Genomic DNA, 15,140 nt, shown 5'->3' with positions numbered 1-15,140 from the left:
TGTGTCTCTGCCCCCCGTTTTACTTTTCTGTGGCCTATTATATTCCTAGGTTTTTCTTCTATTCTCTTCGTTTTATATTTATTTTTATTGTATTTGCCTGCGTTGCCTGCGGCCACTTAATGCTTTTGACCAAGTCAAAACGCACATTTCAAGATGGTGTCAATGCGATAGACGCCGGAAAAAAGTAAAAGCAAGGAACCCTGCCGGGCGACAATTCAATTGAGCGGCAAAACGCGCACTGCAAGAGGCCGGCGCGTTTTAAAACGCACGCGAAACGCGAGCACGGTTTGTTGACGCGTGTCAACTTACAAAGAGACAAGACAAGGATAAGACAGGACTAAACAAGTCCGCGCACAGCGGGCAACTGAAACAGACAACAGCAATTGTTGCTGATTTTGTTTAGCTCCGGCGGCTGCTGCCGCTGCTGCTGCTACTGTTGCTGCTGCAGCGAAGTCCTTGCTTCGTGTCCTGTTCGGTCTATACTGACCGTCGCGGCGTATTCGTATTGTGGCGAGCGATTTGGGGCAGGAGTTGGCAGCAGAATGGGACGGAACGCAGCTACATTTAATAATAGAAGAAATTTACGTTCCAGTTTATGCAGAGTCCTTCAATATTGGGCAACTGCTCCCGCCATCCACTTATTAATAAAAACGAATGCAGCATTTCTGTTTTTGTTTTCGAGTTTTTGAAGAGCGAACAAATCAAATTATAAAAACTGCTTAATTTATTTACTAATAGTTATAATGCAATTAGAATTTGTTCTAAAAATTGTTGTGTCTTTAGTTTAATTAATAGTTATTTACTTATGTATTATAAACATATAGTATGTATATTGCTGTGACATAGCCCTAAGCAAAAAATGCTTTTGCTACAAACGTTTTCTTTTTATATTGAATGTTTCTATAATTATATAAAATCGGAATGCATTTTGCAAAAAAAGCTACAAATATGCATTAAGTACTAATTGTTTAACACATTTCGCAATTTTCGACTATAGTTAAGCGTTTTCTAAACACTTTCCACGCGGAAACAGTTGACAACAAAGCAATTGCTAAATTTGTTCTTTTGCTAAAGCTGCGCTAAGTGCTAAGTACATATTTAATAATATTTATAAATATAATTCTATTTAGAATGGAATGGGTTATCGATCACTAACAGCACAACTTAAATGTTAAATCAAGGCGTCTTTTACAGTTTCGTTTCGTTTAGATTCAATTATTGCAACAATTTTCGATTTCTAATGGCGCATGGTGAATGATTGAAAAACATTTTATAGACTAGCAACAAAATATGTTCTATTCGTTAGGCATATTTCAAAGTTTAAAGTTAAACGAATCATTAGTTATAGCACAACAGATTAAGTACATATAAATTATAAACATAAATTTGTGGACTTGTGATTATCTTAAAATTCATCTAGTTGTATGAACGTTATTAAAATTTAGCGAAATTTCATTTGTGCACTAATAAATTATTATTGTGTGGTTTGTGTCTAAAAATTTGTAACAATTAACATTGCTTGAAGAGATCCATAAGGTATTTTCGTTTTGATTTCATTATTTAGTTTTATGTTTTAGAAGAAAAATATGCACTTTATCGTTGTAAATTTGTGTCCTTTGCAAATATTGTGATATATATATATAAATATATATTTAGAGTTCGCGCAGTATGCATACTAGATATGTAAATCATTTCCTTATCTTTTGTCTTTTGTTCCCCCAAATTGTTTGAGTGTAAAAAATATTTCGTTGCATTTAAATGTTATGCTGTCCCTTAAACCCAAACGCCGTGAGGGTTCTTGCTGGTGGGCACTGCCGTCTCCAGCTGTCGCGGAGAGCCGATAATGCGACGACTACTGCCCTGTTTATTGGGCCCTTCAAGCAGATGCTTGATCTCCTCGGTGGTGGTTACGGTCAGGCTTTGTAGATTTACCTCTTTCATTTCGTTGACAAGCTGCTCCACCTGTCGCTTCTTGTCGGCAATAGCATGTTCTATCATGAGCAACTCCTTTTTGAGATTATCAGCAGTTTTGTTCGATGTGTCCGTGTTGTGCAGTGCCTGATCAATATCACTTTGTATGCGCTCCATTTCCATAAGGAAGTCACGTTCCACAGTTTGTCTATAGTAAATATCAATGTATTACTGCAATTCCCATTGATCTCCATAATATGCTTACCTGTTGTTCTGCTGTTGCTGCTCCAGCTCAATGTCGTCCATCAGCAGACGCATTTTATTCTTGCACTGCAGCAGTTCCGTCTCGCAGTTGGCCAGCTTGGAGCGTAGCAATGCGATTTCTGACTTAAGTGTCTTCTCCTGCTGCTTGACCAGTTCGTTCTCTTCCTCAACGTACTGCAATGTCTGCAACTGTTCGCTGCCTTGACGAAATATTTGATCCGCTTTGGATATTTCTCTTGATATGACTTCCAACTCAATCGCATGATCACGCTCTCTGCTCTCCAGAAAAACGATTTCCGTATCAAACTGTAATTAGAATTAGAATTTAGTAAGCTTTGCTTATAGTTAGTTATATTGTCTAGAACCTTTTGTAGCTCCAATTGTTGTGCGGTAATTTTCTCTCGCTGAAACTTGATCAACTGCAACAGATCATTATATTGCGTGGCCTGAAACATGCTCTCGCCCTCATCCATGCACTGATTACTCGCATTGTTATTATTATTATTGTTGTTGTTGTTGTTGTGCGCCTCGTAGTCGCTGAGAAATGGATTTGTTGTAGAGGATGCATTGGATATGGTCTCAGCAGCGCTGCTGCTGGGTGGCAAGCGTGGCATCTGGCACATGGGACTGTTGCGAGGTGGCGGAGGATCACGATAAGGCGGTGGCACCAAAGCACCATTTGATGAAATTGTGGGCGTTTGCTTGTACAGCTCTGGTGAGTTGTTATTGTTGTTGTTGTTGCTGCTAATGTTGCTATTGACATAAATATCGCATAGATGCTCGTTGCTGTTATTGTTGTTGTTGCTATTGATATATTCATTCGGACTAGCGCGTCGCAGTTCATTGCTGGATTTGCTCAGCTGACTGTAAATGTGTTGATTGTTGTTGTTGTTGGCATTGATGTTGTTGTTGTTGTTATTATTGTTGTAGAAATCGGTATAATCATTCGAAGCGTTCGCATTGCTGCTGCTACTGCTGCTCATGTCCAATGGATTTGAGAGAGATTTCTCATGCTTGGGCAGTAATGGCACCGCTTTGTTGCATTGCGGCAGCAGTTGTTGCTGCTGCTGTTGTTGTTGTTGCTGCTGCTGATGCTGCTGTGGTATGCCTTTAACTATGCCAATGTTGTCAAATTGTTTGGCATCATAGCCGCTGTAAAAAGTAAATACGCGATTAAATATGCAAGTAAAACTAGTTTGCAATAGCTGAGATCGCTAAAGTCTAAGCTGATAATTGCTTAGTTGCTTTTCTAATGAATATGAGAAAGTAATCAGTAATCAGTAGAATTCTTCAGCTTTTCTATTAAATAGAAAAACTGTGTTTTTAAGCATACATAAACTCGGCTGTCGATGCCGATCGACTATGTCTGCAGAATTCTACATATTTTCTCCTTTTGCTTCTCACATTATTGCTTTAACCTTTTGTCAGTACGCACCCAAAACTTTTTTTCAGCTCTTTTGTTCGATATCCCAGTTCTACGCTCGACTTTTGTTTCTGTAATGGTGGCGGCGGTGGCAATTTGCTCTCAATACTGTTGTTGTTATTGCTGGGGCCCAGCGGCTTTTTTGTAGTCATGACTGCATAGTTGTTATTAGGCTGCGTCTGCTGCTGATGTTGCTGTTGTTGCTGCTGTTGTTGTTGTTGTGGCGTGGGCTGCTGCTGCTGTTGTTGTTGCTTGTTCTCGGATCGCTGCAATATAAATTGCACATCATTTGCATACTCGCCCCATTTGAGCAGTAGCTTCATCGGATTCTCATTGGGCGCGAGATGTCGCTCATTATTACGCCAGCGTTCGATTAGCGTAAAACGCCCCACTTTGCCTGTGGCATGAGCCAAGGCAAAAACGACATCCTGCAAGGAAAGACATACATCAATTAGATAGAGTTGCTGACATATATTGTATATATACGAGAAAACACAATTATCTTCTATTTAATACCCTTGCTAGCGCTTGGCCTTATTCGCTAATTAAAATACGTCAATATGGATTAAAAGCTAAGCGACTAATTTATTAATAAGCAGACAGGCAATCGAACCAGTTATATTTTTAGAGTATATAAACTTTGTAAGAACTGCGCACGTTTCATATTGATCGACACAATTATATTACACTTTTGGCAAGGGTATTAAAATCAATATGCTTAATACGTACCTGGCAGGTCGTGTTTACCGTTACACCACAAACAATACGCTGTATGCCCTCAACCCAAACTTTCAGCTCCATTTTGGATGTATAAAATTAATTAATTTTTGTGTTCGATTTTTTCGTTTCTGTTTTGTTCTTGTTGTTGCTGCTGCTGCTGCCAGAAAATTGCTACTAAAGTGGAGTCTAATTATTTCCAAACGCAGCGCAGCGCCGACGAAGCTTGAAATGCTGTCGCGAGGGCAGCGAAGCGTGCGCCTCGTTGCTGTTGTTGTTTTATTGTTGATAGAGCTGCGCCATGGCTCGAATGTGACTGATGTTGTTGATGTTGTTGATGTTGTTGTTGCTGTTGCTGCTGTTGCTGCTGCTGCTGCAGTACCAAATTGGGGGTGGAGCTGCACTTCCACTTTTGCTTCTCGTTGTCACGTTTGTTCCCTTTCTTTCTGCTTTGCTGCAGCTATTTTTCCCCAATTGCTTCTGCTGTCTGTTTGTGGCCGTCGCTGCTGCTTCACTTGCACTTATTTCTGGTTTTAGAGCGAGCGGGTGTTGCGGGTTGCAGGTGTATGTACGTGTGTGCCAGTATATGCTTTGCTTTGTGTATGTGTGCGTGTGTTCTGATTCACTTTTTTGTTTGTTTTTCACTTATTAATACTATTGTCTCTCAGCACACATTATTGTTCAATGTTGTATGCACCTTTCAGTCAGTTTATATATATTGTGCACGCACGATTTCTATAATTTTTATTGTTTTTAAAGCGAAAAACAAATGCACAATGCGCGCATTGTTGTTGGCATGCACTTGTACTCGATACCCGTAACAGGGCAGCACAGACATAAAACCAGGGCAGATAACTGTGCTGAATACGATATTCACACCTGTATTCGTTTGGCGCGCAGATAAATTCAAAATTATATCTATGTGTCTACAAAATCAAAGAAAATTAAATCATCATTTCACTTAAAAGTGTAAATATTATTGATATGAACTTTATTACAGTTAATGAAGAACAAACATAAAATGTCGATACATCGCATAATCAAAACAGTTTGCATACCCAGTGTATACATACCATTTGAACATATCAAATTGCTCATCGATAACTAGTAGTTTGATACTATGTATCGATAGAATATCAACAATTCTCTTCGCGAGCTGAAAGAAAACAATTGCAACTAGCGCAGTAACAGCGCAGCACTTGTAAAGGAAATTGTTTTCACACAGTTGTATTGATTTAGTGTGTACCACAAAGAATATAAAACTACTCAGTAAAGTTCTGCCGACGGGAACAACGACTACAATTGTTGCTCCCTTTGGGGCCAAGTGTTTCCACATCGCCTACCACCGCGTCCGTGTGTTCGTCTGTGCATTTGTGTGTGTGTGTGTTAGAGTGGAGCAGCAGCAAAAAAATGGCCAGTGAATGTTACACAGCTGCACAAACATGAACTCGAGTTAGGCCAACCAGATATAGCATCTGTTTTTGGGTGCAGACTTAGATACTAAGTATAAAGCATTTTAATTTCGGGGTGCAGCGGTCACAGCTGCTGTTCAGTTACGCTGCGTGTAAACAAAACAAAAGTCAAGAAGTGGAGCAGTGTGAGCCAAGTTAACAACAACAACAACAACAGCAACAGCACCAGCAACAACCACACTTATCACAATGACCAGTCGCAGTCGGGCTATATTAAATGTTAATCTCGATACGGTCATGGCCAACGATCCGTTGCGTGAGCTTTTCGAGGCTTGTAAAACAGGTGAAATAGCCAAAGTAAAGAAGCTGATAACACCACAAACGGTTAATGCACGCGACACAGCTGGACGTAAATCGACGCCATTGCATTTTGCAGCGGGTGAGTAAAACAAATCCTGTAGAAACACTAGCCCGCACCCAGTCCGACGCTCGACATGTTGCCAAACGTTGTAGGACTGATTGTCAGTGTTCAGTAGTTGTTCCCCTTTTTTCTCTTAAAATCTGGCAATTTTCTTGTTGCATATAATATCTTTCAGCGGGTGTCCTGGCCATTTGAAGATAACGTGTTTCTAGGTTGTTGTCTATTTTAAATTGGGCTTGGGCATAGGCTTATTTATCGCAGCGCTGTACCAGCCCCCACCCCTATTGATTCACACACAAATGCACTCGTTGCTGCTGCGATTCTGGCCTTGATCTAGTTTTGGTTGCTGTGACGAGCGTCATTGTTGCCTGGCTAAAAGTCGGTTCACCGCCCGGACACCCTCACCCTCCGCCTCTGCGTATAAATGTCCCCCTCGCCCGCAAATGTCCGTTGGCCCTGCGCACGCTCGGCTCGCAGAGTTGACCTACTTTTTGTGTTGGTTTGGTTTCGTTTCCGGAACTCTCGACGACCGCGACCAGCGTTGACTATGTGTTGCATTTGGCATTTTGGCCCAGCCAGCATGATTTCCTATATTGCGCCTGGTCAGCATCCTGCTGACGTCGTTTGCATCTGCTCTATGTTGGCCTTGGCTACGCACTTCTTTTAAAACGCAGAGTGGCCCAAACCGCATCCAACTTAAGCTACGAATTTCACTTTTTGCTCTGCTGCCTCGCCTGTCACGCCCAAACGCACATGGCTCAACCGCCGCCCCAACTCCTTAACTAATTAAAAAATACCTTCTGTCGCTTTTGGAAAGGGGCGTGGACGGACGTAGCCGTAGGTGGGGGAGCGGTACTTGCGAGTTTCACGCCCTTTGCATATCAATTTTTGCTGTGGCTTTTTTTTCTGTTGAATGCTCTGCCAAAGGCCATTTGAGTTTAGACATGTCGTTTGCATTCTATTCAAATTAAAATTGTTTTATTCTCATTAAACTGTGCGAAGTTATGAAATTTTATTAAGTTTGCTTATATAAATATTGGTTTTTCAGCTGTTTGTTGACATTTGTGAATGCTAATTTAATGTTAGAATTGATACATATTTAAGTTTGTGTATTATTAGAGTAAAAAAAATAAAATTCTTTTCTAGAGTACTTTAAACTTCGTTTCGAAAAATGTTCGACCTCTGTTGTCTATGATTCATGCTTGCATTTCTTTGTTTTTTGACTTTTGTCTGGCTTTTTATTTTACGTTTAACTGTTTACTGTTTTGACTGTCTCTCTAAACTGGTTTTCCAACCAATTTTTTTAGTTATTGTCATTGTTGTTGTCATGTCTTTTGTCACGTTCTGAAGACAGACAAAAAAAAAGTGAGATCTACAAGAGTTGCTATCGACTAAGTTTTCACCTTGTTGCTGAGTAAACTAGCAAAAGTTGCTACGCCCCGCTCCGACCCGCCCCATTCCGCCCGGCCCCACACCTGTTGCGAATTGTAACACGTTTTTGTATAAATATCAGAGCACACCTTCAGTCAGTCAAGAATTTCATTAATTTAATATTATATCCGATTCACCGTTATCTATGTGTACTCTTTATTTGCGAAGACGATAACGAGACTCGATAATTATTGCACGTATCTGGGGTCTCGGAAAGTCTAGTCAAACTAGACCTTCTTAGCCACAGCTAAAAAACATGCAAAATTTATAACATTTGCTTTTTATTAGTCAACTAACAATTGTTGCATTAGCCTTCACACTTGGTTTTAGAGGGGTTTTATTTTAATGATAAACCTGGTCCGCTCAAGGAGTTTGCTTTATGACCAAAAACAGTTCAGACACAATACACATAACAATTATAATAATAATAACAATAATAACAACAATAACAATAGCAGCTGTTGCACATTGAATTGCCCAACTCACAAGCAGCTAATAATATTTTCCATTCTATTAATTTTTCACGCAACATTCGTAATTGTTTTGACCAAAATAATAAAGTGAATGGTAAACACAACGAATTTCGCAAAGACTCTTCAGGGAAGACTTGGCTTATAAAGTCAGTATACGTTACGGTTCTCAGTGCTCTCTGAGCAATTATTTGTTATACATTAATTACTTGTTGAAATTGTTTTGATTTCCTGGTTGTCAAAATTGAAATTGTATTAATGGTTTAACTCGAACAATGCATTAGTCATTGTTCACAACAAGAGTGTGGCACCCTACTGCTATAGCGAAGGCCCCTAATGTTAACTTCTACATACATTTATATAAATATCTAAATAAATATAAATATATAACTCAATGTGTATTACTATTGTAAAATAAATCAAATTATATGTTTATAATTATTTTTATTTATATTCGATGTACAATATATCTAATTATTTTATATTATGTACAAGTCTTATCGCTATACGGCGAACGTATTTTCAAACTATCTTCTTATATGGATGACTAATCTTTCAGACACAAGAATTAAATGGTGAATTGATTAAAATAAAAAAATAAATAAATAACAAAAATTGATAAGATTGATGTTTATAAAAATGTTTATTATGGAAACAAAATGAAAGTGTAGAATAGGATCCTAGAATACACTATATAGGACATATTCAGTTAAATATTGCTTCGCCTGAATCATGTTGTTTAATTCTGTAGTTAAGCATTATAAAAAAAATATAAACCTGATTATATTTAATGTAGGCACCGCTTTATTAGCTTTTTAAGCTAACCCTTACCTTTGCACTGTGCTGGGCGCTTGGCTAGATCAGAGATAACGTGTTTATACAGATGTGCCGCTAGGTGGTCTTATGGGCTGACAGCTTTCTTTGGCTCTGCGCTGGATTCTCGTTTTGTCGCTTTGTTATCCAAACAATAAGCTAGACTAAGATTTATGACAGCCCCAAGGTTGCGCGGTGCGTTCAGCTGATGGGGAGCGTCGCGGCGGGTGTGGAAACTGTTGGAAATCTGTTAGTCGCGAAGGTCTCAACCCTCCAGCGAATGCAGAGACAAAACAAATGACAGTTAGTTAACCATGGAAGCCACTTTTAGGGCTTTCTGCCAGCACATGCTTAGCATTGGTTCTAATATTGTATGATGCACTGACTGTTCCTTCTGTTCTTCTTCTTCTACCGTTGCAGGTTATGGCCGACGTGAGGTGGTTGAGTTTCTGTTGAACAACGGCGCTTCCATACAGGCCTGCGATGAGGGTGGCCTGCATCCGCTGCACAACTGCTGCTCCTTCGGCCATGCGGAGGTGGTGCGGCTGCTGCTGAAGGCTGGCGCCAGCCCGAACACCACCGACAACTGGAACTATACCCCGCTGCATGAGGCGGCCAGCAAGGGCAAAGTGGATGTGTGCCTGGCACTGTTGCAGCATGGCGCCAATCACACCATACGCAATTCGGAGCAGAAGACGCCGCTGGATCTGGCCGACGATGCCACACGGCCAGTGCTGACGGGCGAGTATCGCAAGGACGAGCTGCTCGAGGCGGCTCGCTCGGGTGCCGAGGATCGCCTGCTCGCCCTGCTCACACCCCTCAACGTCAATTGTCATGCGAGCGATGGACGGCGCTCCACGCCGCTGCATCTGGCGGCGGGATACAATCGCATTGGCATTGTCGAAATACTCCTGGCCAATGGGGCCGATGTGCATGCCAAGGATAAGGGCGGCCTGGTGCCGCTACACAATGCCTGCTCCTACGGCCACTTCGATGTCACCAAGCTGCTCATTCAGGCCGGCGCCAATGTCAATGCCAACGATCTGTGGGCGTTCACGCCGCTGCACGAGGCCGCCTCCAAGAGCCGGGTGGAGGTGTGCAGTCTGCTGCTCAGTCGCGGAGCTGATCCAACGCTGCTCAACTGCCACAACAAGTCCGCCATTGACGCGGCCCCAACGCGGGAGCTACGCGATCGCATTGCCTGTAAGTGTGCCTGGATTTGGATTGAATTAACGAAGAGCTGAATATGAATCGAGAATGTTACTTTTTTTAGTATTAATATATATTTCAAAATTATCGGCTGTTAATAAGTTTTAATTTACGTTTCGCTTACCTTGGGCTAAGCGCTAAATGTTATCAAGTTTGAAAATTCAAGTCAATTTGAATTGTTTAAGTTATTTGCTAAAACTCTCAGACTCATTAAATAAATAAACTGGAAAGTTGAGTTTATCAGAGCTGACTTGGAAAAAATTAAACTAAAGTTCTAAATTTTTTAAATTCATAGATAACCACAAAATTTATTTTAAATTGCAAATATATTTGCCTTAAAATTGTATATAAATTTTTAAATTTAAATTAAATTTATTTGTTTCATAGTTTTCTTCATAATTTATGAGTAGCTTTAGCTTAACAAAAATTATTAGCATAAATATATATTAATATTAGTATGTATTATTAAGATTAATTACAGTTTTTAAAATTTATTTTAATTTTTTTATTCCTTTACCTAGAAGTAAATAGTAATATAAGGATAACTATCGCAGCTCCGTAATGTCTATTAGAATACTCAATTTCCTCACTTATCCTTTATTCATTCTCTGTTGCAGTTGAGTATAAGGGACACTGCCTGCTGGACGCGTGCCGCAAATGCGATTTGTCGCGCGTCAAGAAACTCGTTTGTGCCGAAATCGTGAACTTCGTGCATCCGTACACGGGAGACACGCCGTTGCATCTGGCCGCCGTTTGTCAGGATGCGAAACGCAAGCAGCTGGTGGAGCTGCTCATACGTAAGGGATCGCTGCTCAATGAGAAGAACAAGGCGTTCCTCACGCCGCTGCATCTGGCCTCGGAGCTGATGCACTACGATGCGATGGAAGCGCTGCTAAAGCAGGGCGCCAAGGTAAACGCCCTGGATAGCCTTGGCCAGACGTCGCTGCATCGTTGTGCACGCGACGAGCAGGCCGTGCGCCTGCTTCTCTCCTATGCGGTGGACACCAACATTGTGTCGCTGGAGGGTCTGACAGCGGCACAGCTGGCCTCGGATAGCGTGCTGAAGCTGTTGAAGAATCCCCCAGACAGCGAGTCCAATCTGCTGGAGGCAGCCAAGGCTGGCGACTTGGATGCAGTGCGTCGGATTGTGCTAAACAATCCACATACGGTCAACTGCAGGGATCTGGATGGACGCCACTCAACCCCGCTGCATTTTGCCGCCGGCTTCAATCGGGTGCCAGTCGTGCAATTCCTGCTGGAGCATGGCGCCGAGGTCCATGCGGCAGACAAAGGTGGACTCGTTCCGCTGCACAATGCCTGCTCGTATGGCCACTACGAAGTCACCGAGCTGCTCGTCAAGCACGGCGCCAATGTCAATGTCTCCGATTTGTGGAAGTTTACGCCACTGCACGAGGCGGCCGCCAAGGGCAAGTACGATATATGCAAGCTGCTGCTGAAACACGGCGCAGATCCGATGAAAAAGAATCGCGATGGGGCCACACCTGCTGATCTCGTTAAGGACTCGGATCACGACGTGGCCGAGCTGCTGCGCGGTCCCTCGGCGCTGCTGGATGCGGCCAAAAAGGGGAATCTGGCGCGAGTGCAGCGCCTCGTCACGCCGGAGACGATCAATTGCCGGGATTTGAATGGACGGAACTCGACGCCGCTGCATCTGGCCGCGGGCTACAACAATTTCGAGTGCGCCGAGTATCTGCTGGAGCATGGCGCCGATGTCAATGCCCAGGACAAGGGCGGACTCATACCCCTACACAACGCCAGCTCCTATGGGCACTTGGATATTGCTGCGCTGCTCATCAAGCACAAGACGGTGGTGAATGCCACGGACAAATGGGGCTTTACGCCGCTGCACGAGGCCGCGCAGAAGGGACGCACGCAGCTCTGCTCCTTGCTGTTGGCCCATGGCGCCGATGCGTATATGAAGAACCAGGAGGGACAAACTCCCATAGAGCTGGCCACAGCCGACGATGTCAAATGTCTGCTGCAGGATGCCATGGCCACATCGCTCAGCCAGCATGCGCTCAATGCCTCCACGCAATCCCTGGCGAGCACCCTACCGGCGCAGGATGGGGCCGCAGGTGCCAACTCAGCTGCAGCTGCATCGGCTACCATGCCGTGCGCTGGAGGTGCATCGGGATCTGCGTCTGCCTTGCTCGCACCCACCACGGAGACAGTTCTACTGCCCTCGGGCGCATCCATGACGCTCAGTGTGCCAGTGCCGTTGCCTTTGAATAGCTGTGCGACTCGTCTCAGTCCAGCACAAGGCGCTGAAGCGCATGGCGCGGAGAGCTCCAGCAGTGAGGAACTCTTGTCCGATCCGGAGTCGATAACGAATGTGTCCAGTTTCTTGAGCAGCCAGCAGCTGCATCATCTGATCGAGCTGTTCGAGCGGGAGCAAATCACGCTGGATATACTGGCCGAAATGGGTCATGATGATCTCAAGCAAGTGGGCGTGTCCGCCTACGGTTTCCGACACAAGATACTCAAGGGCATCGCCCAGCTGCGTGCCACCACGGGTAAGTAGCTCAGATCCCCCTCAAGCTCTTGTTGCTCAAGTGTAAACTCTTGACAGGCATTGGCAACAATGTTAATCTGTGCACGCTGCTGGTGGATCTATTGCCGGATGACAAGGAGTTTGTCGCCGTCGAGGAGGAGATGCAGGCCACCATACGCGAGCATCGGGATAATGGACAAGCTGGCGGTTATTTCGTGCGCTATCACATAGTTAGGGTATGTCTCAGTCAACTTAAGTCTCAATAGCTTCTAGTAATCTCAATTCTCAATTTTGTAGGTGCAAAAGGTGCAGAACCGTAAGTTGTGGGAACGTTATGCGCATCGACGCCAGGAGATTGCCGAGGAGAACTTTCTGCAGTCCAATGAGCGCATGCTCTTCCACGGCAGCCCCTTCATCAATGCCATTGTGCAGCGGGGCTTCGATGAGCGACACGCCTACATTGGCGGCATGTTTGGTGCAGGCATTTATTTCGCCGAGCATAGCTCGAAGAGCAATCAATATGTGTATGGCATAGGCGGCGGCATTGGCTGTCCAGCGCACAAGGACAAGTCCTGCTATGTGTGTCCCAGGTAATGCCTAAACAAAAATCATTTGAGAATCTCTCGCTTACAAAATTCCAATTATTCTTTCAGACAACTGCTGCTATGTCGAGTTGCATTGGGCAAATCGTTTTTGCAATACAGCGCCATGAAGATGGCACACGCACCGCCCGGCCATCATTCGGTGGTTGGGCGGCCGTCGACAGGCGGCCTACACTTTGCTGAATACGTTGTCTATCGTGGCGAACAAGTGAGCATTAGATGAGTTGAAATTGTCTATATATGTTTTACTAACTGTTTGTACTTTGCAGTCTTATCCAGAGTACTTGATAACCTATCAAATTGTGAAGCCCGATGATAGCGGTGTGGAGGAAACAAGATGATGGATGCCCTCGGTTGGCTCGACGCCCACAACAACCTTGCCAGCATTGGCAATAGCGCAACCGCAGCAACCGCAACAGACCTCAGCCACAGTGAAAGCCACAGCCACAGCCACAGCCACAGCCACAGCCACAGTCGCAGTTAAAGCTCCAGTTCCAGTTCCAGTTCCAGCTCCAGCTCCAGTTGCCAAGCGGCGGCATAAGCTCGCCCAGAAATATCAACAGCCAGTTCCCCGTTTGCCGTTGTCCTTGCAGTTGCAGTATCATCACTATCAGCCGCAGCAGATGCACCAGCTGCCGCAACCGCAAACGATGGTGACCACCAAGCAGCCGGCACCGGCAGGAGTTTTTAACACGCACAACAACAACATCAATCATAGCTATAGCAATAATAATGATAACAACAATGGCAGCAGCGGCGGCGGGGGCAGTAATAGTAATAACAACAACAATGATATGTCACCAATGTCGAATAGCAACAGCTACTCTTCGGTTGATACGAATCAAACGCTATTGAACTCCATTTCCAATCAACGCAGTGCTGGCACCAGTCAGAGCCACAGCCAACATCGTCCGGCGCCGAGCCACAACCGAAAATATAGTCAATTCATGATCATCACGCCCGCCGTTTCCATAGATCGCGATTTCGAGAAGGATTCACATTTGGATTTCGAAGACTTCGCCAATGCGGCGCACAACAACGGCAATCTGTTCCGTTTGGGTTTGCGGCGCAGCGACAGCAGCAGCGGCGACGACAGCGGCAACAGCAGCGACAACAGCTTTCGCTCCAACTATAATCCATATGTGCATCACAGTCGCCAGCCCTTGCTGGCCAAGAAGGGCCAAAACAGTAATGGATCACATCAGTTTTACGCCTTTCCCAGCTGGCGCTGGTGCACCCTGCTGTGCGCGGCAATGCGCTGCTTTGGCGCCGGCCCAGGCAGCCAGGCGCCCTACAGCAGCTCCTTCGTACCACATCATCGCTTGCGTCGCTGCAGCTCTTACAATGCGGACATTGCCTACGATTATGAGCATTTTGCAGCGCCGTTCAAGGCGCGTAAGACTCGCGATCATATGAATAATATTACGTATGAGTTGTGACGTTGGCCGCTGCCAATAATCGTTAATATGCATTTTGATCTCTTTGTCGCCGTTGTATTTGTTGATCTAATCCTAAACTTTCAGCTCCTTATTAGACTTTATTACAAATTATCATTATTAGCTATGAATGTCGTGTACTGTGTGTCGTCGTTTATTCCAGCTACAATTCCGATTATCAAATGAAATCAACAAGATCAAGTAAAACAAAAAGAAAAAAAAAAGAGCAGCACATTTTTTGAGTGATTTTAATTCGAACTTACGAGTAATTAATAATACTATATACAAATTACAATTATTCGAAAGAAAAACATACGAAAGCGAATATGCATCATGAAAGCGCGTTTACTTAAGTATTTAAATTTAGCTAATTAATTTAAAAAACAATGACAACAATTCAAACTCCAATTAAATTTAAATATACAATATATATACAAAATAAAACGACGGCCTTTATTTTTTTTAATATTAGCATTAGAAAGTTCCGCCCAGAAAGCTTATAGCAGTGAGCTTTGAGTA

The 15,140-nt window shown here is 43.6% G+C and overlaps 2 protein-coding genes across 2 annotated transcripts; one reads left to right on the top strand and one right to left on the bottom strand.

Moving 5' to 3' along the window:
- Window positions 1–1,559: 1,559 nt before the first annotated feature.
- On the bottom strand, window positions 1,560–5,158 carry RASSF8 (ras association domain-containing protein 8). Its single transcript, XM_018112529.3, has 5 exons — window positions 4,328–5,158; window positions 3,611–4,026; window positions 2,541–3,327; window positions 2,177–2,481; window positions 1,560–2,119 (listed from the first exon to the last, which is right to left on the bottom strand). Exons 1-5 carry the CDS (start codon window positions 4,397–4,399, stop codon window positions 1,774–1,776), a joined length of 1,926 nt encoding a protein of 641 aa, XP_017968018.1. The 5' UTR covers window positions 4,400–5,158; the 3' UTR covers window positions 1,560–1,773.
- A 758-nt stretch (window positions 5,159–5,916) lies between these two features.
- On the top strand, window positions 5,917–15,065 carry Tnks (tankyrase). The gene is given in 9 exon segments (XM_018112527.3): window positions 5,917–6,166; window positions 9,283–10,065; window positions 10,689–12,605; window positions 12,662–12,819; window positions 12,881–13,173; window positions 13,237–13,393; window positions 13,455–13,598; window positions 13,600–13,663; window positions 13,666–15,065. Coding segments are annotated over 9 exon segments (4,665 nt in total). The 5' UTR covers window positions 5,917–5,976; the 3' UTR covers window positions 14,625–15,065.
- Window positions 15,066–15,140: the final 75 nt, after the last annotated feature.

Source organism: Drosophila navojoa, chromosome 2 (assembly GCF_054131105.1).
Source record: "Drosophila navojoa isolate 15081-1374.11 chromosome 2, UAZ_NAV_1.0, whole genome shotgun sequence".
Taxonomy (NCBI): Eukaryota; Metazoa; Arthropoda; class Insecta; order Diptera; family Drosophilidae; genus Drosophila; species Drosophila navojoa.
The sequence above is the reverse complement of the archived record's forward strand: the minus strand, read 5'-3'. Positions and strand labels throughout refer to the sequence as shown.